At 44.2% G+C, this 27,526-nt stretch overlaps 1 protein-coding gene across 1 annotated transcript in view; it reads left to right on the top strand.

Moving 5' to 3' along the window:
- The window catches only part of emc2 (ER membrane protein complex subunit 2), a 72,496-nt gene extending 45,657 nt beyond the window's left edge, over nucleotides 1-26,839 (top strand). Inside the window, exons 8-11 of the mRNA XM_083642023.1 lie at nucleotides 1,277-1,358; nucleotides 2,053-2,163; nucleotides 3,945-4,049; nucleotides 26,328-26,839. Coding sequence (XP_083498149.1) covers nucleotides 1,277-1,358; nucleotides 2,053-2,163; nucleotides 3,945-4,049; nucleotides 26,328-26,414 — 385 coding nt within the window. The 3' untranslated portion in view covers nucleotides 26,415-26,839. The remainder of the gene's footprint in view (nucleotides 1-1,276; nucleotides 1,359-2,052; nucleotides 2,164-3,944; nucleotides 4,050-26,327) is intronic.
- Nucleotides 26,840-27,526: the final 687 nt, after the last annotated feature.

The following is a 27,526-nucleotide window of genomic DNA, read 5'->3' as shown; positions in this document are numbered from 1 at the left end:
CTGCCAATGGCTTTCAACTGGTTAACATGGAGCACTCTAAATGGACCTATAGGCCCTTCATGTTGTGGCGAGCATTCATTGGATTGCTTTTGTTTTCCGCAAAAACACCCCGCTTGTATTATAGCATCCCCACCTCTTCTGCCAGTGCCACCCTACCTACCCCGCCCACTAGCAGTGAAGTTGGTAGAAAGTTGCATCCTTATCTACTGTAGTTTAGAAGACCAATGCCACAAGCAGGTTTTTTGTGTGTTACTTTTAAGGTGAGTGCAGAAACAACATACAGTCTGGCATGGCAGCAAAACAAAGGACATCACTCAAAAAGTGTAACTGGAGGGCTTGGCTGTGGAGAATGGTCTCTCAACTTTGTTTATTTGAATGTGTTGGAAAGCCAGAGCAGTTTTCTCTTTGCGGGTCTGTTCCTGCATTAGTCTGTGTGCATACTTGGCTTCTTCTTGCTAGGTGTTCAGAAGTTGATGGCCTTGTGTTCAGTCATATATCTGGCCTTGTCTTGGACTGGTCCCCTGAAGGGGAAACTGTGTATTAGAAGATTACTGTGAGTCTGCTGCTGAGAAGTGAGCTCATCTGAGTATGGGCACAGTGTGTGCCAGCTCTTACTGTAGTGCTGACCTCAGGAAGGTAGTTAACTACACATTAAAAGGTTGAAAAAACACACACACACACACACACACACACACACACTCACACACACACACACACACACTCACTCACTCACTCACTCACTCACTCACACACACACACACACACACACACACTCACTCACTCACTCACTCACACACACACACTCACTCACACACACACTCACGCACGCACGCACGCACGCTCGCTCGCTCACTCACTCACACACACACTCACTCACTCACTCACACACACTCACTCACTCACTCACTCACACACACACACACACACACACACACACACACACACACACAGGATTGATCCTCACTGCCCCCCCCAGTTCCTCCCAAGCATCCCCAATTGTCTGGACTGAGCAACCTTCACTGTAGACCTGTAAATATACTTAATGTCATTATTATTGTTATTGTGGATCTTTATGGATCCCCACAATGTAGGCTAAAGGCCCATTGAATGTAAAGTGAACCATGATCACTGTACTTTTCTATACATTTATAGTCTATGGCCATAGACCTAGTGCTTCACAATTGAGCAAAATCCAAGTTTCACCTTGTAAAATCTCCAGTATGACACATCCACAGCTGTATCGATCAGCTCAGTGTTTTCCTTGTGATTTCCACAGCTATGGAAAAGCCGCATTTTGTCTGGAGGAGCTGATGATGACCAACCCTCACAATCACTTGTACTGTGAGCAGTACGCTGAGGTAGGTGCTCTGCTCTGCATGTCCCTCATCAAGCTGAGGTAGGTGCTCTGCTCTGCATGTCCCTCATCAAGCTGAGGTAGGTGCTCTGCTCTGCATGTCCCTCATCAAGCTGAGGTAGGTGCTCTGCTCTGCATGTCCCTCATCAAGCTGAGGTAGGTGCTCTGCTCTGCATGTCCCTCATCAAGCTGAGGTAGGTGCTCTGCTCTGCATGTCCCTCATCAAGCTGAGGTAGGTGCTCTGCTCTGCATGTCCCTCATCAAGCTGAGGTAGGTGCTCTGCTCTGCATGTCCCTCATCAAGCTGAGGTAGGTGCTCTGCTCTGCATTTCCCTCATCAAGCTGAGGTAGGTGCTCTGCTCTGCATGTCCCTCATCAAGCTGAGGTAGGTGCTCTGCTCTGCATGTCCCTCATCAAGCTGAGGTAGGTGCTCTGCTCTGCATGTCCCTCATCAAGCTGAGGTAGGTACTCTGCTCTGCATGGCCCTCATCAAGCGGGTGGACTAACTATGGAAGAAACTTTCACTTTCTGTGAATGGTCCCTGTCTCTGACCCGAGAGCCGACGATGCACACTCAACGTCACCGGGAATATAGGCTCGTGAATGGAGAGAAAGGTTTTACACGGGGTAACCATGTGTTGCTTATTCAGATGTCATGCTGTCATTGCTTATTGGCTGTATTTGATGCCTCCTCACACAGGTGAAGTATACCCAGGGGGGGCTGGAAAACCTGGAGCTGTCCAGAAAGTATTTTGCCCAGGCACTGAGGCTGAACAACAGGAACATGAGGGCGCTGTTTGGTCTGTACATGGTGAGTACTGCCCTGCACGAAGAAGTAGTGGGATAGAAAGGAGTGAGGGAGAGACACCCTGTGGTTTGTCAATGTTGAGGCAGGCCACTGAGTGTGTGGAGTGAGACCATACTCTGTATGTGTGTGTATGTGGGGGGAGTGTAGAAGGGGCTCTCAGACAGGTCAGCTCGCTGCTGACTCAGACGGTGAACTCCAGCATCGGAAAAGTCTGCCCCTCTGGAGCTCTCTATTTGAGTAATAATACCCCTTTGTTCTGCCCCTCTGGAGCTCTCTATTTTAGTAATAATACCCCTTTGGTTGGACCTTTTTTATGTTTATGACTTAAATAAATAAAGTAGTCATGGAGTGAAAAAGAGAAAGACGCAAACGAGAAAGGAGCATGACTGCCGCTAGCGTTCTGTCAGTGGCGAATGAACTAGCCAGGTGCAAGTTAGACTTTTGTCTGCGCCGAAAGGCCCTTTCATCTGCATATTTGTTTCTACAGGATGTTGTCCATTAGCGCCAATGCATCATATGTAAGTGAGTCCTGACATAAGAACACAAACTGAGGGGTGCAGCGAGTAAAGGCTCTCACACACAGAGCTCCAGTGTTTTCCTCTCTGCTGCACTGGGATTCTTCAGGTAGTCCAAACACCTCGTACCAGAAGAGGTGTACGCAGCATGTACAGGAGGAGCAGGGTGCGGTCAAGCACAGACGTTGGCTCCTGCTAACTCTCAAGTTGGTCTGGAGAGAGAGCAGAGCCCTGTAGGACTTCCTGACAAGTCATCCACCGACACTCGGGTCTTTAATGGATACTTCAGCTGGGAGTGTAATCTTTATCAGTCACAGGTCTGTCTCTGAGTGTGCTTTGCAGATTGTTAGCTAGTCTCAGCGGTCCAGGGCTTGACAGGTGCAAAGGGTTCAAGGAAGGGTCAGGAAACCTTCAACATCTCTCCAGTGTTCCTCAGACAGAGAGGCTACTGTGCGTCTGATTCCTCGCAGTCCCACAGAAGACCTGGCAGCACTGACCACAGTTGGGTTGTGGCTTAGTTACTCACAACACTTGCATGGGGATTCCCCTTCATAATAGTACGCACTATTATTCAGGGATAGCCTGTCTGGGTTGACATCATCCAAATCGAAGTTTCTCTCAGTTAATTTTTTTTTTTTTTTTTTTAAAGAAAATGCTTACCAAAAAATCCAGAAGCCAAACCATTTGATAGAAAAAAGCAGGGCCAGGTTGATTGGTGTGTAGTTAAAGTTTCAGCACGTTGGTAGGGAGAGCTTTGAAGTGCAGGCCGGGTAAGCCCTCTGGGGTTTGCTGTGTGGAGACGATGGCAGGAACATGGGAAAGACATGGGATTTGTGGTACGGAGGGGGGAGCTGTCAGGGCAGCAGAGAGCATGATTCACACAACGCTCCTCTCGCCGCACGCCGGGCTTTTTCGAAGACATGCGAGGCCCTTTCATCGCCGGGAGTCGACAGTGTTGGAGAAATTAGGGACCGTTAAGTGACAATTTACGCTGGGTTGGGAAAGGAAGAGGTTTTTACGTATGGAGCATTAAAACACTCACTTTTTCCTCCCCGTAAACGATTTCTCCTGTGTCATTGGGCCAAGGTCTGTTTTCTCTCTTCGCCCTGCCACAATGACTGGTAGAGTGGTAGATGGTAAGAGTGGTTGCACATTCATCTCAATTATGCTTTTATTGCTTTTTTCACCAAATTTTGATATAAGAACACTTCTCCCCTGCTCTCTCTCTCTCTCTCTCTCTCTGCCTCTGCCTCCCACTTTCCCCTCTAGTCCGCGAGCCACATCGCTGCCAGCCCGAAAGTTGGTGCCAAGGTGAAGAAGGACAATATGAAGTATGCTGCCTGGGCTGCCGCTCAAATAAATAGGGCCTATAAGGTGAGTCACACATGGATACAGACTGTTCATTAGGTGTGATTTATTAATTACCTACGTCATCTTTGCCACCATCCTTAGTCATTTCCTGCTTGTCTTGACTCCATCCATACCTTTTCATAGAAGTGTGTCTCCGTCTTCTATAGGGAACCTTCTTTTTCTCTCATTTTGTCACCGTCACCCCTCCTTCCACCTTTGGTGAAGAACCACTAATCACACTTTTAAGCATTCATAACTACCCCCAGTGCCCCCTGAATGCATTCACAACTGCCCCCAGTGCCCCCTGAATGCATTCACAATAGGGCTGCGCGATATATCGTTTACACATCATCATCGCAATGTGCGCATGCGCAATAGTCACATCGCAGGACGTGCGATGTCAAAAGCAAATTAACTTGTCATGTTGCTTGGTAAACCCCCACTTTAGGGGTAGCCTACTGAGTGAAATGCAGGCTCTCTCAAAGGAGAGACACGCCCCGCTACTGTACTCACTCATTTAGTGCTTAGCTTCAACACAACAAACATGCACAGAGAGCTCAATTGAATTGTTTTTGCTTATGTTGCGTTGCTGACAGTAGCCTGTCTGTAAACGATGTGATTGCGGAGGCGGACTTGTCCACAGCTTGCAGCGCACTAGCATACAGCAGGCTGGCTGCTGTAACTCAACATGTCCATGGAGTGGAGATATTTACTCTTGAAACACCAAAAAGCAAGACCGCAACTTATAATGACACGAAGGCTAAAGTGATTACTGAGAAGTTGTCCGTGTTATCACTGCGGCTGTCTCCTTTAGGCATGGGTCGGTTTGAAAATTTTGAAACCGGTTCGATATTCCCCAAAAAACGTATCAAACCGGTATATCGAATTTTACCAACAAAAAAAAAGAAAATTTGTACCATACTGTAAATGACTAATGCGACTGCAGTTGGTATCAATAATGCACCTCTAAGCTGGTATGCCAACCAGCACTAACACTGAATAAAAATAAGCAGAACCATTTAACTGTAACAACACACTGTTTTTATTTCTCATAACTATTCAGCTTAACTTTTCTTCAAACATCAACATAATAAACAAAATAAGACTTTTGCCTACTAGTGCAACTTGAGAAGTGGCTAATACGAAAAATAGTGCAATCAGAATGGATTGGCACAATTTTTATTATTATTATTATTATTATTACAATTTTTTTTTTTTTTTTTGTAAAATTCTGTTTTTTCGGTTTGCACGTGATCAAACCGGTTTGGGCTCGTACACCGAACTGAACCGGTAAAACCGGAAATCGACCCATGCCTAGTCTCCTTCAGTCTCTGATGTTGCATCAGATGATAGCAGCAGTTATGGTAGAGTTAATCATACATAGCGACTCATTTACACAAAACATGTCAGTGAAAATAAAAAGACAAACATATCTGGGCAATTAAATGTATATTTATTACTTTTCAAGAATGAATTGTTTGTCACCGGTCGGCTGCATGTGAATCCTCGTGTCTCTGTACTGCCGTGCGCTCAAAAACCGGAACTCCCCAGATGCGGAGTGTACCACTTGGTAGTTTCTGGAGGGGGTTTCCGGGGGGTCAGACCAAGTGTGTGGGGTGTTTCATTGTTGATTTATTGAAATGTTATAAGAACGAAAGAAGTTGAAAGCAGTGATTATAATCAGAATCAGAAAGACTTTAATGATCCCCGGGGGGAAATTGGGACAAGTTACAGTTGCTCGCACTCAGGCATGAAATATCCACATAACACAACATAGCATAACACAGTATCACACAGTATCTCCCTAAACGTAAAACAGTCAATACAATAAAATGCAATAGAGTAAAATAAAATAAAGTAGAATAAAGTAGAATGTACAGTACGTGTCAAATTGCAGTTATTGCACACTGGAATTAAATTAAATCAACTTGCACATTACGTGTGAGGTAACTAAGGCACAGCTATCCTATCGGCTGACTCAGTCTCAGAGAGACTTGATTGATTGATTGATTGATAACTTTATTGAAACAATAATAGCAGGATTGTACAAGACAACACAACAAAAACATATTGCTCAAAAGGAATAAAACACAATAAAGCCAGAGGGCTTGTTTTCATTGTCGTCCTTGTGTGTGGGACAAGAGGAGTGAATCTGTATGCAGATATGAGCGCGTGTGTGCGCGGGCAAAAACAACACAAACAGATAACATTTTACACTCAAACCAAACATTCTTAAACCTTTAGTGAATGGTTATTTAGATACCTAGCAAGAATGCATCAATCAATAAATAATAAGATAGAGACCAGCTCAGAAACTAAAACAGGAACCTACCTAGGGTTTAAAAACCGCGACTATTCAGGGGACATAAGAAAAGGAAAATAAAAGGTTAGGATCACATTTGGGAGCCAACCAGCCATTTTTTCAAGGCAAGCTTAACTGAGACTGAGTGTCTCCGAGGTGCTCTTCTTAGTGAGGCGTTAAAGAGTCCAATGGCCATAGGCAGGAATGATTTCCTGTGCCTCTCTGTGTTGCATCTGGCTGGGATCAGCCTCTCACTGAACGTGCTCCTGTGTTTGACCAGCACGCCGTGGAGTGGGTCAGAGTCATTGTTCATGATGGAGCGCAGCTCCAGCCCCACCTGGCCAGTTTGTTGAGTCTGTTGGCGTCCGCTGCCTTCAGCCTGCTGCCCCAGCACACTATAGCATACAGGAAGGCACTGGCCACCACCGACTCATAGAACATCCTCAGCATGGTCCGGCAGACGTTGAAAGACCTCAGCCGTCTCAGGAAGTAGAGACGGCTTTGCCCCTTCTTGTAGAGTGCTTCAGTGTTCATAGCCCAGTCCAGTTTATTGTCATTGTACACTCCAAGGTACTTGTAGTCCTCCACGATATCCACACTGACCCCGTGGATTGAAACAGGGGTCACCAGTGCCTTGACCCTCCTCAGGTCCACCACTAGCTCCTTTGTCTTTGTCATGTTGAGCTGCAGGTGGTTTTGCTCACACCATGTGACAAAGTTAGCCACCACAGCCCGATACTCTTCTTCATCGCCATCTCTGATACATCCAACTATCGCAGAGTCGTTAGAGAACTTCTGAAGGTGGCAAGACTCTGTGTGGTAGGTGAAGTCCGTGGTGTACATGGTGAAGAAGAAGGGAGAGAAGACCGTCCCCTGTGGTGCTCCCGTATTGCTGACCACTCTGTCTGACACACAGTTTTGCAAGCGCACATACTGTGGTCTGCCAGACAGGTAGTCCACAATCCAGGCCACCAGGGGGGCATCCACCCGCATCGCTGTCAGCTTCTCACCCAGTAGAGCCGGCCTGATGGTGTTGAAAGCACTGGAGAAGTCGAAGAACATGACTCTCACAGTGCTAGCTGGGTTGTCAAGGTGGGCGTAGGCGCGGTTGGTCAGGTAGATGACAGCGTCCTCCACACCCAGTCGGGGCTGGTAGGCGAACTGGAGGGGGTAGAGGTATGGTTTGACGATGGGCCAGAGCTGCTCCAGGACGAGCTCCAGGAGTTAATCAATGAAATCTAATGTTTTTCTGCAAATAGCATCATTGGGAGGTAGATTCTGGCACTCAATATTAGGGGTGGGCAATATATCAATTGTATATCAATATTGTGTATGAGCCTATATGATCTTAGATGTTGGATATGGTAATATGGTGATACAGCATGCATGTTGTCTTTCCCTGGTTTTAAAGGCTGCATTACACTAAGTGAAGTGTAGGCTAGTGACATTTTAAAGTAGAATGTCATAACTCACTCACTTTTTCATGTATGTAAGTCATGGAAATCCATTGGTCAAAATGTGTATGAACCCTGATAGATGACGCTCTGAGGCCTACCAGTAGGCCACAGCCCAGTGGTTGAGAAACATTAAAATACCTAATTTCCCCTCCAAAATCAGATGGACTCCTCTACAAAATCATCCCAATCATTCGAAGTATTATTTTCTTTAAAATAGAGCTATTCTGGTAATCTGGTGAAAATCTCTGTATTTTTTCATATCGCAATATATATCGCAGGGGCGGGGAATATTGCAATGTCAGTTTTTTCCAATATCGTGCAGCCCTAATTCACAACTGCCCCCAGTGCCCCCTGAATGCATTCACAACTGCCCCCAGTGCCCCCTGAATGCATTCACAACTACCCCCAGTGCCCCCTGAATGTGCAGCAGTGCTGAAGGATGCCTTTGACTTGCAGTGGTGTAATAGCACCCCGGTGTCTTAAGATGTCAACCTAGAAAGCAGAATCTTTCAGTGTGTCTCGGTACATTTACTGTTAATGTGTTGACTTAAGGCCACAAAGTCTGCTATGACTTTATCCTGCACCCTGGCTTCACATATGAGCTTCTCACAGCTTTGCAAGCCTCATTCTACCAGCACAACATTCACACCAGCCTACATCAGAGGAGAGTTGTCTACATGACTGGTTCTCAACGTGGGGTCTGGTGAGCCACAGGGGCCCTTGAGGGTGATCCAGGGGGTCCCCAGCAAAATCATACACCTGATCATAGGTTTTAATTTGATCTCTGTGTTTTGTGCCCAGTTCTAAAGTCAATACTAAGTCAACAAAGGCAAGATATTACCCAGAATTGGGTCCCTGGAATAGAATGCGATCCCACAGGGATCTTAGAAGTAAAAGTGTGTCTATTGGGGGACCAATGATTTGAAAAAGTTTGAGGACCCATGAACTAGATGTTGAGGACCCCTTAACTAGATGTTGTGCGGCTGAGAGAAAAGAGGGAGGGCAGAAAAGAGGTAAAGGAAAGAGGTGTGCCTGTGTGCGCAGACTTAGGGTGAAGAGGGGAAAAAATGAGCCACAGCTCAGATGGTATCACTAAAATGGTTTATGCTGTTGCCACGGCAACTTAAGTATAAAAGCATACTTAATAGAAATATTTTTCGCCATATGCATTGCTTATTTGGGCATTGACAGTTAAACATGTAATAAGCGGTTCCTTGCTCAGCATGTGTGGGTCCCGTTGAGAGAGTGGCTCCCCACCGAGGCTCTAATGTCCCAGTCTCACCACATTTGCCTCTCTTCCCATCCTGGACATATTTTCTATAAGCACGAGGGCTGTGTTGAAAACCTCCTCCCATCCTGGACATATTTTCTATAAGCATGAGGGCTGTGTTGAAAACCTCCTCCCATCCTGGACATATTTTCTATAAGCATGAGGGCTGTGTTGAAAACCTCCTCCCATCCTGGACATATTTTCTATAAGCATGAGGGCTGTGTTGAAAACCTCCCATCCTGGAAATATTTTCTATAAGCATGAGGGCTGTGTTGAAAACCACCTCCCATCCTGGACATATTTTCTATAAGCACGAGGGCTGTGTTGAAAACCTCCTCCCATCCTGGAAATATTTTCTATAAGCACGAGGGCTGTGTTGAAAACCTCCTCCCATCCTGGAAATATTTTCTATAAGCACGAGGGCTGTGTTGAAAACCTCCCATCCTGGAAATATTTTCTATAAGCATGAGGGCTGTGTTGAAAACCTCCTCCCATCCTGGAAATATTTTCTATAAGCATGAGGGCTGTGTTGAAAACCTCCCATCCTGGAAATATTTTCTATAAGCATGAGGGCTGTGTTGAAAACCTCCCATCCTGGAAATATTTTCTATAAGCATGAGGGCTGTGTTGAAAACCTCCTCCCATCCTGGAAATATTTTCTATAAGCATGAGGGCTGTGTTGAAAACCACCTCCCATCCTGGACATATTTTCTATAAGCATGAGGGCTGTGTTGAAAACCACCTCCCATCCTGGAAATATTTTCTATACGCATGAGGGCTGTGTTGAAAACCACCTCCCATCCTGGACATATTTTCTATAAGCACGAGAGCTGTGTTGAAAACCTCCTCCCATCCTGGAAATATTTTCTATACGCATGAGGGCTGTGTTGAAAACCACCTCCCATCCTGGACATATTTTCTATAAGCACGAGAGCTGTGTTGAAAACCTCCTCCCATCCTGGAAATATTTTCTATAAGCACGAGGGCTGTGTTGAAAACCTCCTCCCATCCTGGAAATATTTTCTATAAGCACGAGGGCTGTGTTGAAAACCTCCTCCCATCCTGGACATATTTTCTATACGCACGAGGGCTGTGTTGAAAACCACCTCCCATCCTGGAAATATTTTCTATAAGCATGAAGGCTGTGTTGAAAACCACCTCCCATCCTGGACATATTTTCTATAAGCATGAGGGCTGTGTTGAAAACCACCTCCCATCCTGGACATATTTTCTATAAGCATGAGGGCTGTGTTGAAAACCTCCTCCCATCCTGGAAATATTTTCTATAAGCATGAGGGCTGTGTTGAAAACCACCTCCCATCCTGGACATATTTTCTATAAGCACGAGAGCTGTGTTGAAAACCTCCTCCCATCCTGGACATATTTTCTATAAGCACGAGGGCTGTGTTGAAAACTACCTCCCATCCTGGACATATTTTCTATAAGCACGAGGGCTGTGTTGAAAAAAAACTCCCATCCTGGACATATTTTCTATAAGCACGAGGGCTGTGTTGAAAAAAAACTCCCATCCTGGACATATTTTCTATAAGCACGAGGGCTGTGTTGAAAACCTCCTCCCATCCTGGACATATTTTCTATAAGCACGAGGGCTGTGTTGAAAACTACCTCCCATCCTGGACATATTTTCTATAAGCACGAGGGCTGTGTTGAAAAAAAACTCCCATCCTGGACATATTTTCTATAAGCACGAGGGCTGTGTTGGAAAAAAACTCCCATCCTGGACATATTTTCTATAAGCACGAGGGCTGTGTTGAAAAAAAACTCCCATCCTGGACATATTTTCTATAAGCACGAGGGCTGTGTTGAAAACGTTTGTGCGAGGAACTTTATGTGCAAATGGCTTTTCTCCTTTTCAGCTCTTACAGAAGCATCAGGGAAGACATTTTAGCCTCCACGACTTGTTATTCACTTTATGACTTGTATTGAAGCAGATTGATGACTGAACTAGTGCAAATGAAAGAAAAATGGATGCAGATAAACTTCCCTTAGTGACGATCATGCCTGCCATTACCACATGTAACGGGGAATGTTATTGCTATTTAAAGTATCAAGTATGTGTAAATGTTCCCATTAATTTATTCCCATAAATATAGCTTTAGTTTAGGCGGAAATTGTACTTTGTGGTGATAGGAACATAGGACTCCATCACTTTTCTCTCATTTATCAGAAAAACAGAAATCCCTGGAAAATATACCATTACTGAATTGTCTAGGGTGCTATTGAACACTGACCAGTAGTTGTATGGAGATATCTGGTACAGTTCTATTGCAAATTAGATTTCTTTAGACATAGGCCTAACACCTCTTCTCTGAAACAGTCAAATTATGTCATTCCGAATGGGGGATAAGTGGCATAAAAGCCCATAACTTGAGAATGCTCACTCTTTTCCTCATCATATCTGCTGAGGTGTGAACCAGGTGGCTGCCCTACATCACCAAATAGTCAGAAAATGATTTACCTAAAAAGATCATGAATTATAGTCCTGTAAATATAGCTTTAGTTTAGGCGGAAATTGTACTTTGTGGTGATAGGAACATAGGACTCATCACCTTTCTCTCATTTATCAGAAAAACAGAAAAATACAAATGAAAAATATACCATTACTGAATTGTGGCGATTCACTTATCTCCCGATTCGATACTATCACGATTCTTGGGTGCCGATTCGATTTATATTGCGATTCTTAAGTATTGCGATTCTACGATTATTGCGATTCGATATTACGATTTATTGCGATTTTTGTTTATTTTTTTCTTTTCTTTTTTCAGTTTGTTTGCTTTTTTACACTAGATTAGAACATGGGAAAAGTTGAATCATACACTAGAGACTGTATATTATATATCATGAGTAGGGCTGGGCGATATAGTTAAAAACAGGGGCGGACTGGGATCATAATTCAGGCCGGGCATTAGATACCAAGCAGGCCAGGCCGATATGGGCCAACGCGCGTGAAATTTGGGCCGTTTGAAGCCAGATTTGGGCCGTTTGAAGTCCAATTTTACAATGAGATGCACCCACTTTAACCCTGAAGTGTAATTATTACTTCAGACTAACTAATAAAGTAATAAAACCACTAGTAAACCAGTAGGCGGCGCCTGGCCTGCTGTTCAGTGAGTGGCCTGACTGCAAGCACCAAAAAAAAAAAAAAAAAAAAAAAAAAAAATTTGCGATTATCGATTCTGGAATAAAAGATCGATCCAAAAAATCGTGACATTAAAAATCGCGATACTTAGGTGAATCGATTTTTTCCCCCACCCCTACTGAATTGTCTAGGGTGCTATTGAACACTAACCAGTAGTTGTATGGAGATACTGTATCTGGTACCATTCTTTTCTTTAGACATAGGCCTACCTTTTCTCTGAAACATAATACTAATAATAATAATTTTATTTGGTGACACCTTTCAAAACACCCAAGGTCATTGTACAGTGCATAAGAGACATAACATTCTAAAAGATCATACATAAAAACAACAGGCATGGCAAACACCAGCATTATTAAAATACGACGAGCGTAGATATAGGAAAAGACAGGAGATACACACGGCAGGCGAATAACAGATTAAGTGCTGTATATGATTAAAGTGAGTAGGCCAATTTGAACAGGTGGGTTTTGAGGTGGGATTTGAATGTGGTGATGAAGTCAGACTGTTGGATGTGTGGGGTCAAGGAGTTCCAGAGTCTGGGTGCAGAGCAGCTGAAGGCCCTAGCACCCATGGTACTGAAGCGAGATGTGGGGATGGTCAGGAGGCCAGCTGAGGAAGAGCGTAGGGAGCGGGAAGGGGTGTATTCCTGGAGGAGGTCAGAGAGATGGGTGGGTGCTAGGTTGTGTAGGGCTTTGTAAGTGAGCAGAAGGTTTTTGTAATCAATCCGGTAGTGAATGGGAAGCCAGTGGAGTTGAATGAGGACAGGGGTGAGGTGGTCAGATGATTTAGTGCGGGTGATGATCCAGGCATTTGGAGTCTGTTGAGCAATTTGGTGGGTAGGCCAGAGAGAAGAGAGTTGCAGTAATCAATCTGGGATGTAACAAATGTGTGGATGAGGACTTCGGTGCTGTGTTGGGACAGGGATGGGCGGAGTCTGGAGATGTTGCGGATGTGGAAGAAAGCAGACCGGGTGATGTTTTTTATGTGGGATGCAAAGGAAAGGGTGCTGTCCAGAATGACGTGGAGGCTCTTGACTTGGGTAGAGAAGGTAACAGGGAAGCTGTCAATGATGATGTTTGGGGCAGTGGTGTTTTGAGCTTTGGAGCCGATGAGCTAGGCCTCGGTTTTACTGGCGTTTAACTTCAGGAAGTTCCTGCTCATCCAGCTCCTGATGTCCTGGAGGCAGGCAGTGAGGGAGGTGGGAGGAAGAGCGGTGGTGGGTTTGGTGGAGATATAGACCTGGGTATCATCGGCGTAGCAGGGAAACTGGACACCATGGTGTCGGAGGATTTTACCCAGGGGGAGGAGGTAGGTGATGAATAGGAGTGGACCCAATACTGACCCCTGGGTAAAATGGCAGAACACCCGGACGTGTGGTTCCCTATTTGGACAAACTGTTGTCTGTCGGTGAGATAGGATGCAAACCAGGGAAGTGCAACACCAGCTGCACGGAGGAGGTCGTTAGTGATTTTTACCAGGGCTGTTTCAGTGCTGTGATTAGGGCGGAAACCATATTGAAATGGTTCGTGGAGGTTGTTTGAGTCGAGGTTGGACTGGAGTTGGGCGGCAACCACCCTCTCAAGAGTTTTGGAGATGAAGGGGAGGTTGGAGTTGGGACGGTAGTCGTTCAGGTCAGATGGGTACTGTGGCCCATAAGTTAAGAATGCTCACTCTGATGGTCATCATATTTGGAGAGGGAAATACCAGGTGGCTGAACTACATCACCAATATTGGAAGTTTGATTGAAACTGGAACATTCATCCAAACTATAAATCAGTAGTATCTCCTGTCTTGATGAAATAATACAAGTATAATAGTAATAATAATACATTTGTTTTATGGTAGCCCCAAATCTCAGTGCTTCATTTCATTTTATAAACAAAAACAGGAGAACAGACTAGAAAACAAAATAACCAAGGCAAAAATAAAACAGAACAGAGGAATAAAAAGTGACTGCTCATTTGACCTGGTATATGGACACTTGTTTCACAGCCAAAGTCCAAATATCCAAATATGAAATACAGTATCAGCCCTTTGTTGAACGTATTATGACCCTACCAGATTATTGTGCCAGTGTTTGGGAGTCTGGGGCACATTCACAAGCTTATACTCCATGGACTGCAATTGTAAGGCTTGGAAAAGACTGATGCAAACAAAACGGTGTAAATATTGTTCAGTCTGTAGGCAGCCTGTCTATCTGGAGACAATCATGTTTAATATATCCTTAGTATCATTGTCCATTTGTCAGATTAAGCTATCGCAATGTTAAAATGTTTCCTCTTCTGTGTATCATATTGTAACCTTTTTCCCAAGTATTTGGATATTTCATTGTTGCTGCGCGTACATAAGATGTGTTTCAGTGAGAGGTCAAGTATATAGATACTAGAATGTCAAATGTCAGGTTCCTCAGAGACGTTTGGGGGCACATTTTGACATTCTGCACAGCAGGTACAGAACTCAGGGGAGGCCAACAGAGAGGCACTGGCACTTTCCACTCTCTCCACAGTTTGGATCTTTGCAATACAAGTGAGTAATGTGTCTCATACTTCTGTAGGTGCTGGGGGTTTCCTAAATAGGACTGGTTTAATGGCTCCATCTCTGACAATCCATCCCTTGCCGATAGGACTCCATAACAGGGGTTTGGGCATGTGACTGTGACACCATATCGCTGTCTGATACATTGCTCTTTGCACATGTTGTGCAAATGCATCCTCTGTTGGTGGCAGATTTGCAGAGGCTGCATATGTTGTTGATGCAATTATGAACCTCGGTTCATCCAAGTTTGTGCACATCAGTCCATTTTCCTTTTTATTTTTTCCGTAAAGCAGAAGCGCAAATTCTCTTGCGACTGGCAAAGACTCTTCCAAACTGGGAGAGTCCAAAATGGGCCAGATCTTTGAGCTCACTGAGATGGGTCTTGAGTTTGGTGAATGCTGTTGTCTTTCCTATTATGTACAAACTACTTGTTGTGTCACAGTCAGTGAGTGCATGACATGCTGGTAGACAGCAAGAGCAATGTATCAGACACTGATATGGTGTCACAGTCACATGTCCAAACCCCTGTTATGGAGTCCTATCATCAAGGGATGGATTGTCAGAGATGGAGCCATTTGACCAGCCCTATTTAGGAAACCCCCAGCACCTACAGAAGTGAGACATTACTCACTTGTATTGCAAAGATGCAAACTGTGGAGAGAGTGGAAAGTGCCAGTGCCTCTCTGTTGGCCTTCCAACATCTTATGTACGCGCAGCAACAATGAAAGATCCAAATACTTCGGAAAAAGGTTACAATATGATACACAGAAGAGGGAAGAATGTAACATTGTGATAGCTTAATCTGACAAATGGACAATGATACTAAGGATACAGTATATTAAACATGATCGTCTCCAGATAAGACAGGCTGCCTCCAGACTGAACAATATTTAGACAGTTTTGTTTGCAAGTCTTTTGTTCAGTTTTGTCTTTTGCAATCCTTACAATTGCAGTCCATGGAGTATAAGGTTGTGAATGTGCCCCAGACTCCCAAACACAATCATCACACAATAATCTGGTAGGGTCATAATACGTCCAAGAAAGGGCTGATACTGTATTTCATATTTGGATATTTGGACTTTGACTGTGAAAAAAGTGTCCATATACCTGGACAAATAAGCAGTCACTTTTTATTTCTCTGTTCTGTTTTATTTTTGCCTTGGTTATTTTGTTTTCTAGTCCGTTTTTCTAGTCTGTTTTTGTGATTGTGTATTATGTATTATAATTATTATTATACTTGGATTAATGTTCCAGTTTCAATAAAACTTCCCAATATTTACACGTTGTATTTCTATGTTTTATGGTAAATGGTAAATGGCCTGCATTTATATAGGGCTTTACAATCAGTAGGTACATTCACCCATTCATACACCGATGGCGGCAGGCTGCCACGCAGGGTGCTGGCACACCATCAGGATCAATTGGGGTTCAGTATCTTGCCCATGGACACTTCGACATGCAGACTGGAGGAGGTGGGAATCGAACCACCGACCTCTTTTATCCAAAGTGATTAGTGGATGACCTGCTCTACCTCCTGAGCTACTTTATTTTATTGGTTTACCCACATTCTGACTATTTGGTGATGTAGTTCAGCCACCTGGTATTTCCCTCTACAAATATGATGACCATCAGAGTGAGCATTCTTAACTTATATGCTATTATGCCACTTATCCCCCATTCAGAATTACCTAATTTGTACTGTACCAGATATCTCCATACAACTACTGGTCAGTGTTCAATAGCACCCTAGACAATTCAGTAATGGTATATTTTCCAGGGATTTCTGTTTTTCTGATAAATGAGAGAAAAGTGATGGAGTCCTATGTTCCTATCACCACAAAGTACAATTTCCGCCTAAACTAAAGTTATATTTACAGGACTATAATTCATGATCTTTTTAGGTAAATCATTTTCTGACTATTTGGTGATGTAGAGCAGCCACCTGGTCGGGTGTTTTCAGGGTCAGAGGCGTCGGGTGTTTTCAGGGTCAGAGGCGTCTGGTGTTTTCAGGGTCAGAGGCGTCGGTTGTTTTCAGGGTCAGAAGCGTCTGCTGTTTTCAGGGTCAGAGGCGTCGGTTGTTTTCAGGGTCAGAGGCGTCGGGTGTTTTCAGGGTCAGAAGCGTCTGGTGTTTTCAGGGTCAGAGGCGTCTGGTGTTTTCAGGGTCAGAGGCGTCTGGTGTTTTCAGGGTCAGAAGCGTCGGGTGTTTTCAGGGTCAGAGGCATCGGGTGTTTTCAGGACAGCTGACATTGGAAAAAAAAAGAGCAGGGTGAGAGGGCAGACTAGGTAGCTGACATTGGTTTAAAACAACAAAGCAAAGTGCCCCTCCATAATACATTGCAAATTGCTGCCAAAAATCCTGTTGCAACTGTCTAGTTCACCTGCTTTTCTATTACTACCGGTAATTGGATTATGTGTAAACTGATCGGCTGTTTTTACATTTATTTCAAACGGGTTATTAATGCATTGTAGGCAATTAGTAGGCTATAACTAAACAAGCAGACAAACTGAGCTGTTATAACATGACTTGTGTCCTTCAGCTGAAGCTGCATCCCAGAGAGGAGAGAGTAGCCAGTAGTGTAGCCCACGTATTTGCCTTGATTAAATATTTTCTTTTTACACAAGGAGGCGTGGGAGAGGTTTTACACACAGACAGGCAAGACACATCTGTGTTTGGTGATGTTAGCTGGAATGCATATTATCTGGTACCCGGCTATTGCCTTACCTATGACTTAATTTGTGTCTGTATATTGTTTGAACTAATGCCTTACCCGGCTTAGAGTGCAGTCTACAAACGAATTGAAATTGTGTCATTAATAAGAAAACGTATCCTCTTTCTGATTCAGCACGTTTTGTATCATGTTTATGCCGTGGAATGTCTTTATCCTTTCCACAGCTTTAAATAGGCCAGCTAGATTAGATTCACATTGAAATGTGTGTCACTAGGATAGGTAGACTATGCTGTAATTTAATTTGAAGTGGCTTGTAGGAGAGGATTTATTTTCTCTGGAATCCCTGACAGCTAGCTTGGTGGTGATCACAGCAAGAGTGAAATAATTCAGTTCCTCAGAAGGCCATATAGACGAGGGGTAATAGCCGTCATCAGGTTTTTACCCCCTGGTGATGATCATGAGTACACCTCACCTCAGTCTGTCACAGCTTTATCATCCAGGGAACAGGATGTGAGCTGCTGTCCCACCCCTCTGCTTCTGTGCTGGTCCACAACCTCTTTTGTTTGTTTAAGTTGCCTCATAATAGCAGGGGTTGTACTGGGATCTCTACTCTTCTGTGTGTGTGTGTGTGTGTGTGTGAGCCACCGCCCACACGTGCTCTCATAGATGTTTTTTCATTGCTGCGTGTGAGACGAGGTAAATGACAAGGTGTAAGGTTGCCTCTTTATTTTTTTTACCTCCCCACCTCCAGTGAAATGCCCTGCGAGTTCTTTGAAACGGAGCGGTGGTGTGGGCCTCCGTCGGACAGCTGCAGGCTGCTGTGGGCTTGTGCTGGCTGATTGATGGCCCCTTTAAAGTGTTGCTCGTGTCAGTCGTCCACTTTTATTAGGCTCCGGTACCTGGTGATTGTCATACCTCAGTGTGAGAAAAAGGTGGGCAGGTGAGTGCAAGCGGGAGCAGACGTCAGCGAGAGTTCATGACTGACTGGGGGCCCGTTTAAAAAAAAAAAAAAAAAAGTAATTACCTCGGCGGGGCCCGTTGACATGTAAAAGACCTGGAGATGTGTGGGTAGTAGTAGGTGTGGGGGGCTGCAAAGCGGCCCTGCATGGCCTGCCCCCCGTGCCCTAACTCTGACCAGATTCCCCGATTAGCGTCTCTGTCACGGACCGTGGGCTCCCTCTGCGTCACGGCTCTGTTATCAGAGGCCCTAAATAGCTGCCTCCTCTGCTCCTACTGTTGCAGAGCAGGGCAGGAGTTAATGTGGTGGTCTCACCTCAGGCTGAGGAGATAATTGACTAGCGGGCCCGGGGTAATGGCACATTAGGCAGCGGGGCAGTGAAACGCACTGATCATCATAACCGCCCCACCACACACACTCCCCCTCAATCTGGATGAATGAGTCACACTTGGAAATTACACAGCCAATCGTACACCTTCGCCAACTGCCCCTCTCTAAGTTGCAGTTTGGCACACATGGAAGGAAAAAAGTTCTGCCATGGAAATACAGTATGGGCTAGGTTTACAATTAGTTCCTGTATGTAGTAGCCCGAGCAGGAGCGTCGGTTCAGAGCGAATAAATGACTGGAAACATGAAAGGCAGTGCTTTACGTTGAACATAGGATTGAGACTCGTGTGCTTTGCTTTGTTATTCTGCAAGCTTGTAGAATGGAGACGTGTGTGGTTTTGGTCTTGGTGTGGGCACAAGGCCGGAATTTTTTCACTCCGTTGGTGTGTCTCTCGAGTAGTGAGTTGAGTGTGTGTGGGTGCACGTGTATGCATGCCCGTACGTATACACACACACACACACCTGTCCTCGTGTGTGCATGTGTGTGTATTCCCTCTCAGGGGGCTCATCGCTCACCTCGGAGGACATGCAGCATGTGCTGTCCTGTCCATAGGCAGCGTTGCCATGTGGCTGAAACAGTGTTGGAGTCAGGGTAATGGTGTTTTCATAATGATTTAATTGAAAGGGGCCCACAATGCTGCTGCTGCCTCCTCCTCTTCCTCCTTTGCTGTTCTGCTCAGCGCTAGTTGTTGCCGACACATGTGCAATTCCTCTGCACAGCAGCAGATTTTTCTTGCCCTCCCTGCTCCAGGATGATGATATTTGTCTTGGTGTGTTGCCTCTTTCTAGCCTGCTAAACCATCCTGATCACATTAACTCACATTCTGTTTCTTTCTGTGGATCCGTCGTCTGACCTCCAGCCCGCCCCCACCAATTTTCAGAAATGACAAAGTCCACGGGCCAATCAAGGACCTGTCTCGTAGTTCACAACGTAACGGCCAATCAGAGATGCCGCTGGCAAAACAGTGATGTCAGCTCCCGAAGCAAAGAGCGGTAACCTTAACTTTCGTAGACTTTACACAGCTGTAATTGCAGTTATTGAAGGAAGGGGAGAAAACTTAAAGGGACGTTCCGACGGTTTTCAACCCGTTTTGAATCCGTACTATGTCAATATTGTTAAGACATGGACACAGGTTAGCTTGCCTCTGTTTTGCCTCCGCTGAGATCCTGCGTTCTCAATCTGGCAGAATGAGTGGACCGCTGACGTCAGCGGTCCACAGACAAACTACAGCTCTTCAGTTGAGAATTCTCCCTCTGCAGGGTGCGCGCATCGCGCGCCGCTCAGGCAGAGCGGAGGGAGCAGAGCTAGTAGCAGGCTAATAACAGACTCCTTCAGCTGAGTCTTGACAATCCTCCTTCTGGATGCCGTCCACAATAATATACTGTACATGAAATAGCCTAAATGTGTTCTCAATTCGAAAGTGTACTTGCAACATACAGTAGTATTACAAACTATTACCAGGGTTCATACAGACATTACAAAATTAAATTCAACGACTTTCAAGTACTTTTTCAATTCCAATTTTTCTTTCATTTTCAAGGACTTCACACAAAGCAAACAATTCATTTTCAAATGTAAATTTACGCAGGGCAGGACACAACTACACCACATCACTACATCAGAAAATATTATCTAGAGTCAGTGAATGTGCTTGAAATGCTGCATTTCACAAAAGGCTGAATATCTCAGCTTATAATTTGAAATGCCTGAAAACGCTGAAAACAACCTATCTTCTCCGGCTCATAACTAAAGAACGGAAAATGGTATCAATAAACTTTTTTTGCTGATGATACAATAGAGTCTCCTTGTTCTTTTTGCGTGTTCGGTGTTTACATAGTAATATCACACAATATTCTGTGGGCCTCGAGAAATCACTGAAAACGCTCTGAAAACTCTGGCACTGGGAGCGTCCGTTCTCCAAAAGTGGCTGGCACTCAATGAGTTAACAAGCCAATTCTCCTATCAATCCTGTGAATAATATTGAGTTTGTGCAGTGCTAAATGGGTGTGTCTACAGAAAATAGTTCAATTTAATACTTTTTAAAGATCTGTTCAATACCACTTCCAAGTAAACACATTGTCATTTCAAAATTAGAAACTTAAATGACAGTACCGGTAATTGGTTGAGTTTAAGAACATTGTCCAAATGACTGAATGAATATCGATCACTGTCATGATGATCAAAAACAAGTTGATTTTAATAAAAAATGTTCTGTGTTTTGAATGTCTGGGGTCACTAGAGTTTTGTGATGTCAAAGTGAGGTCACAAGCCAAAAAAGGTTGGGAACGCCTGGTCTAGACACTGGTGATGGTTGAAGAGAATGCTGAGATCTATGGATGAAGAGCAGCAGGCTTCTGGAGGTGGATGGAGTAGAGGAGTAGGCTGATGCAGTTTCTGTCCCCAGAAAGGCACTCTGGCAGAGTGAGAAAGAAATGATTAGCTATTAGTTAACAACAACATAGCATATATATTTATTTGTGGACACATTTTAATCAGAGCTCACAGCAAGAAAAGCACAATGTGAAAATGTAATCCAAGGATAGTCTATAGGCCTGTAAAACTAGGCCTGCTGTAATCATGCCCATCGAACACAACAGGTAATAGGCAGGGGAACAAATGTTGCATGGAAATTTGCACGGACAAGCATGAATCTATTCATAGATGAAGCAGCAAGGAACATCAGGCTAGTAGCCGCTATAGGAACCAACCATCAATGCTAATCATGTTTACCAAAGGAAAAAAAGTAGCACAAGTGTGTTATATCCACGGGCATAGTGGAGAGTTTATTCACCTATTTTTACATGACCTGTATCAATCAATGAGGGGAAACAATGTGGGTAAACTACTCACCTTGGATAGTTTACCCACCTCTCTTATTTACCACTACAACCCTGGTTATATCACATCACATTTTAATCGGAGCTCAAGGCAAAGTTTCTATTTGTGTTAGTTTCTAACAGTATAGCAAATTCTTACCTCTGGAATAAGCAGGACTAGGAGCAGGTCCGTGTTTCTGTCCCAAAGCTGCAGACTGACAGTCCAAGTACAGCAGTCTGCCATGGCAGAGTAAAAATAACAATGATTAGCTAGCAATCGCAATTACAATATCAGTAGAGCAGACACAATAACAATGGTTACATATGAAAAAACGGTTTTCAAGTAACCTGGCGTTACATCTTTTGGAATGATATATATAGTTTGATAATATTCCATAATGCATTCAATGCAGTAATGTTAGCTGACAAAACCTAAAACAGCTTACCTCTATCATACCCAGCCTCTGCGGTGGTCGCTCTACTCATCGGCTTTGGGCACAGTAACGTTGTCTTCAGCAAAGCATCTCTGTCCCTGTTGTTGTTTTCATCAATCGGAGCCATTCCTTGCACCCTGCTAGCTCTCCATTCAACAGCTAGCCTGGTGCTAACGTTAGCTTGCGCTTTACGTTCTCTGCTTTCTGTAACGTCAGTTGTTGCATCCAGGCAGGCACCGTACAATAAGGCATGTTTGTTGTTGATAAAACTAGTGTTATTCAATTTTCTCCCTCTCTCTCTCAACTAACGCTAACTAAACAAACTCTATAAGCTAGCTAACGTCAGCCACTCACTGACCCACTGAAGCCCCTCTCTCCTGCTCCATGTTAGCTGACACTGCTAAAAGCTAACTAGCGTCAGCTAGCTACAAAAAATAAAACTGTCCTCGTCTCTTCTGCTCTCTCCTCCTCTCCCCTCCTCTCTATCTCTCGGTGTAGCTATATATTATGTTTGTCTGTGTCTCTGTGGTCTGACTGCGCAACAAGTGAGAAGAACAAAAGAGCCTCCACTTGGGGTCGGGAGCGTGCATCAGCGCAATGAACTCTGGGTAATGGATGAGCTGCCTGAACACCCCACAACAACAAAAATGCAGTTTTTTCCGCCAATGTTTGGTCGATTTGAAAACAAATTGCTGCTATGAACTCCGGAATTAATTTCCTTTAACACAATGTCCACGTGAATGTCGCCGGATCATTCCTTTAAGGTTATGAAATATAACCCTGGTTTTATGAATACTATGAGTGAGACTATGCACTGTGGGACCAGATCCACTCTGGGCCCTAGACAGAAGCACATTTATTATCTCTACAACAAATATCCATATTTTGGGGTCAGAGGAATAAAAGCCCGCTCATGCCCATGTGAATTATCGAAGATTTCTGTTCGGGATCCTCATCTCCTCTGCATACGGTTGGTTCCACGCAAGCCAAGCCGATTCAAGCATGTAGTGCTTCACAGACGCCTAAAACAAGCCATCGCTATCAGAGATGGAGATCCACTTTTCTCCACTTAATTGTGGAGGATATTTTGGAGCTGAATGCCAGGCGGGACGAAGGCTTTGCCGAGGCTTTCCCCCCAAATTTCAGACGAGGATGACGGTGATGTTTACGATGAGGTCTTCGATACTGAATCCCTGGTTAACCCCAGCGCTATATCAGAATTTTGACCCACCTGTCAATCACAGCAACAGATGTGTACACGTCGGAAGGAAATTTCAGAAAAATCGACCTTGGTTCGAAAAAATAAACGCTCAGCCAAACTTCGCCGTTGGTATGCACGGTTGCATTGACTGATATAGGTTCGGAAAATATTATTGACGTGCGAATTAATCACACACAAAAAATGCTCCCGATGTGTAAGGACCTTTAGAGTTACAGAAAAAAGATGTAATCAAGGTTACACTTAGATTTAGTCAAATTTTTAATTACTAGCAGGATTACAATTTGATAGTAGAGCAATCGACAAGCACAGGGCTGTCAAAATGTTGATCATAATGAAGCAATTCATGGTAATCAAACGGCAACAAGTCCAATCCAAATGAGGCGAATGTAGGTGCCGATAGAGAGAAAAGAAAAAAGATGTGCAACAAATGAATGAAAGGTAGGCCTATCTCTGTAAACTAATCTTTCTCAAATATAGCCTACAACATTATATTTTCGTCTGTGCTGATTTTTTTTAAATGGCAAGGTAGGTTAGGCGTATATTGTTTTGCAGGTAATAAACTTAAAGTGTGTGTGCGTGCACGTGCTTGCACATGTGTGTGAGAGAAATATCCTCCTGAGGAGCATGCCCTTGGACTCAATAGTCAATTGCAGGAAATTTGTTCAAAAGTAACGGAAAGTACTCAGTTACATTATATTCATATTGCGATACTAGTAATTGTATCAGATTACATTTTTAAAGTAACATTCCCGACCCTGCTCGTGGGCCATGCTCGGTCTGAGTCACGTCGGAGGGAACTCCAACACACTATACTACAATATTTGCCTCATTATTCTTGTTGTTCTTGTATTCTATACAATTCAAAGTAAAGTGGAGTATTATCTCCGGGTGATGTCCTTGGACCACTTTTGAAGAAGATTTTGGAAGATGACCCAAGGTTGACAAAAGCTCTTGAGGCGATGGACGAAAAGCTAGAAAAGATGGTACGTGACAACGTCATAATCGACGAGGCAGAACAGAGAAATCTAGCGGTGAAAAAAGCATAGACTGATACTGAACAACACCTGCTAGCTCTGGAGGAAACTGTAAACTGAATAACTGAACGGATACAAGATTGTGGAAATGGAGGCCAACGCAAAAAACCTATGGATTATAGGTCTGCAGGAGAAGCTGGAAAGTACGAACGCAATGAAGTCTTTATGGAGTCCTGGATCTCCTAGACCAGGGGTTCCCAACCTTTTTTGTGCCGCGGACCGGTAGATAGATGGAAAAAAAAGTCACGGACCGGTTGTCAATTTTAATATATATATATTTCTTTTTAAATAAACATAGGCTATAATATTATAGGCTGTGTGGTAGTTGAAACATAGTTTGAAGTTGACGTTTATTTATGTTTGTATTTTAAAAAAAGTTTGTAATTTATTTATTTTTTAATTATTATTTTTTGGACCGGGCTCGCGACCCGGTACCAAATGCGTTGCGGCCTGGTACCCGTCTGCGGCCCGATGGTTGGGAACCACTGTCTTTGACCCTCCAGCTAGACACCAAAGCGGGGCTGCATCAAACTGGAAAGGGCGTACAGGCTCCCGGGCCCTGAGACGTCCAGGAAGTTCCCTCGTGCCATGATAGTCAGGTTTCACATATTCAGTGTTCGTCAGAGGGTGGTGGTTGCAGCCAGACGACTCAAGGATGTCCGACTCGACCGGACGAGGATTCACAAGTTCTTCCATGACTATGCTGCTGCAACACTGAAAAGATGACGCGGATAAGAAGCTCCAGAGCATATATGCATATATGCATCAGCTGGCCTTCACTATGCCACTGTCTGTGTCATTATCCATATTTCTTTTCATTCATTCATTAGTCAGTCAGTCAGTAGTGTGTCTCCATGTACTTGACATTTTGCTGTGCCATGTGCTATGCTCTATTCTTATCCCTAATACCTGTCTATCATAGAGAACTGAATTGAGACCAGGTACTCAGCTTTTTAATAGAAAGATACAGTCGGTCTGTGTGGGAACGCCCACAAAATGTTACTACGGCTGGCGCGTGAGTGGGGTAAAACTCCCCATATATCTCAATGGGCTGACTCACCAAAGGACGGTGCTGCGGCTCTACACTACAGGATTGGGGATTCTAGAGCAGGTACATAGACGTCTGTTCAGATGTGCGTTTACTGCGATGGTTGAATCACCAATCCTGTCTGCCTGGGCTGGGCTAGCAGCTAAATCCTAACTATGCTGAATGGGGAGAACGGGAGGATTTACCCCACCCTGACCATGCCCCAGCCAGATACCCCAGCGTCTATGACGAGACATTGACTGTATCTATACTATGAATTTCTGTTATACAGATTTATATTGGCCTAAAAAGGGGGTGAACTGAGTGTAATTGGGGTTTACCCTCCACTACATCCCTGGACCCTGCCAGAGGTTAGGCAAATTGGGCTTTTTCTCTGGAACAGGGCTGAGGGGACGCCCCTGTCAACTGCAAAGTTTAGTTGGTCAGACAAAAAAGTGTGTGTGCATGCGTGAGTATTCCTGTATGTGTTTGTGGATCATATTTTGCGGCCTGTGAAACCCTGTGAACACATTGCAGAAATTAGAGTGGGGTATTGTACTAGAGGCCATGGAAGTGGACTCATGTGGACATCCTGTCTTGGACTGCACACATACACTTAAGACTATAATGGCACTTATGCAACAGTCTAGGAAAGCCCCTCAGAATAGGGGTGCCGTTTTACTTTGCATTTGACCTCTTTCCCAATTCTAAATCCATCCAATGACCACAGTTGTCTCTCTCCGAGTTTTAAACGCCTTCGGCATTCAATAGTGGCCTGTTGCTTCTAGCTTTGCAGCATCTAAATTGGGACGGATATGTTTTTGCTCAGTTTGGTGAAGCGTGGTATGGGTGGATGAGGTTATTGTGGCCTCTGAGAGTCTGTGTGTTCAAGTGTGTTTGGCTCTCAATTCCCTTACTTGGCTGAGGGACCTAATGAGCTGATGTTCTCTTTTCCCCTTCCCTCCCCTCCTCTCTCTCTGGTCCACTCGGTGTCTCTCTGCCTTTCACCTTCTCTGTCATGCAGCTGGCCGGTCGTGGGACCAAGGAGAACAAATGCTCTGTGAAGGCTGTGGAGGAGATGCTGGAGTCGATGCAGATCACTATGTCCTAGATGCCCCTGTCCACCCTTTCCTCTTCTCCCCACAGTGGAAGACATTTAATTGTTTCCCTGAAATGCTAAATTTCCCCCCACCCATCTGGGATCTGAGACAGATCCAAGCTAACCCTGAAAGTAATCAGAGTTATTTAAGATAGTTCTGCATCATAATACTCCAGCTGTGATTTCCCCCAGACTGGACTACCCAATCCCACACAGATACCCACATCCACACCCACAAGGCTGTAAACATGTGAACGGGAAAGATAACAGGCTGTAAATGCTATTTATAAAGACGTGGTGGTCCTGCCCGTCTGCACTGACGTCCTCCATTATCTGATTCCTTGTTATCTGTAAATGAAACATTTTTTATTAATACCTTAATGAAACTTTTCTTTTGTCAAATCCATCAAAATGTCTTAATAAAATATTGTATTGTTTGCAGAGTTCAGAGTATATTTTTTCATGGGTGTTGGTAGCAGTGCAGGGTAAGAGCTAGAGAGATACAGTATTTATTGAATTCTATATATGTAAGCTGTCATGTTGTCTAGTTGCGACACTGATGAGATGACTGACAGATTTATCATCTTTAAAAGGTCTCCTCTGACTCTGCCCCACCAATAGTGGAGGAATCTGTAATAACTATCCCAGTGAAGAGGAGAGGGCAAACGACATTTGTCATATATAATGGCAGCAGTAACAACACAGGGCATAAAAAAGGCTTTCTTCTTTCCACAGTGATTCCAGCTGGGAAATCCTGCCTTTCAATTACCACAGACAGCAGCTGAACCAAGTTCAGCACACTGGAGAACACCTCTGTCATTTTAGTTTAGAGAGCCTCGTGCGCTGCCAGTAATTAACACGCCACAAGTAAAAAAAAAAATATATATAAATAAAAAAAATGAATCTGGGAACATTTATGATGGTGGCTGCGGAGAAGAAAGACATCTTAGTGCTGTGAGACAGCTCTGCTTTCCTCTACTGTTGCAGTACACTTGGAACTGTTGAATCAAGGTTGATCCAAATGAACATCTTAAGGTCACTCACCCATGCAGTGTCAGCTGTTACTTCCATTTCTTTTGTTTATTAAGTCGCGGCAATTGTCTAATAATTTCACTCTTAGACTG

This window comes from Poromitra crassiceps (genome assembly GCF_964638095.1).
Source record: "Poromitra crassiceps genome assembly, chromosome: 1".
Classification (NCBI taxonomy): Eukaryota; Metazoa; Chordata; class Actinopteri; order Beryciformes; family Melamphaidae; genus Poromitra; species Poromitra crassiceps.
The sequence above is the reverse complement of the archived record's forward strand: the minus strand, read 5'-3'. Positions and strand labels throughout refer to the sequence as shown.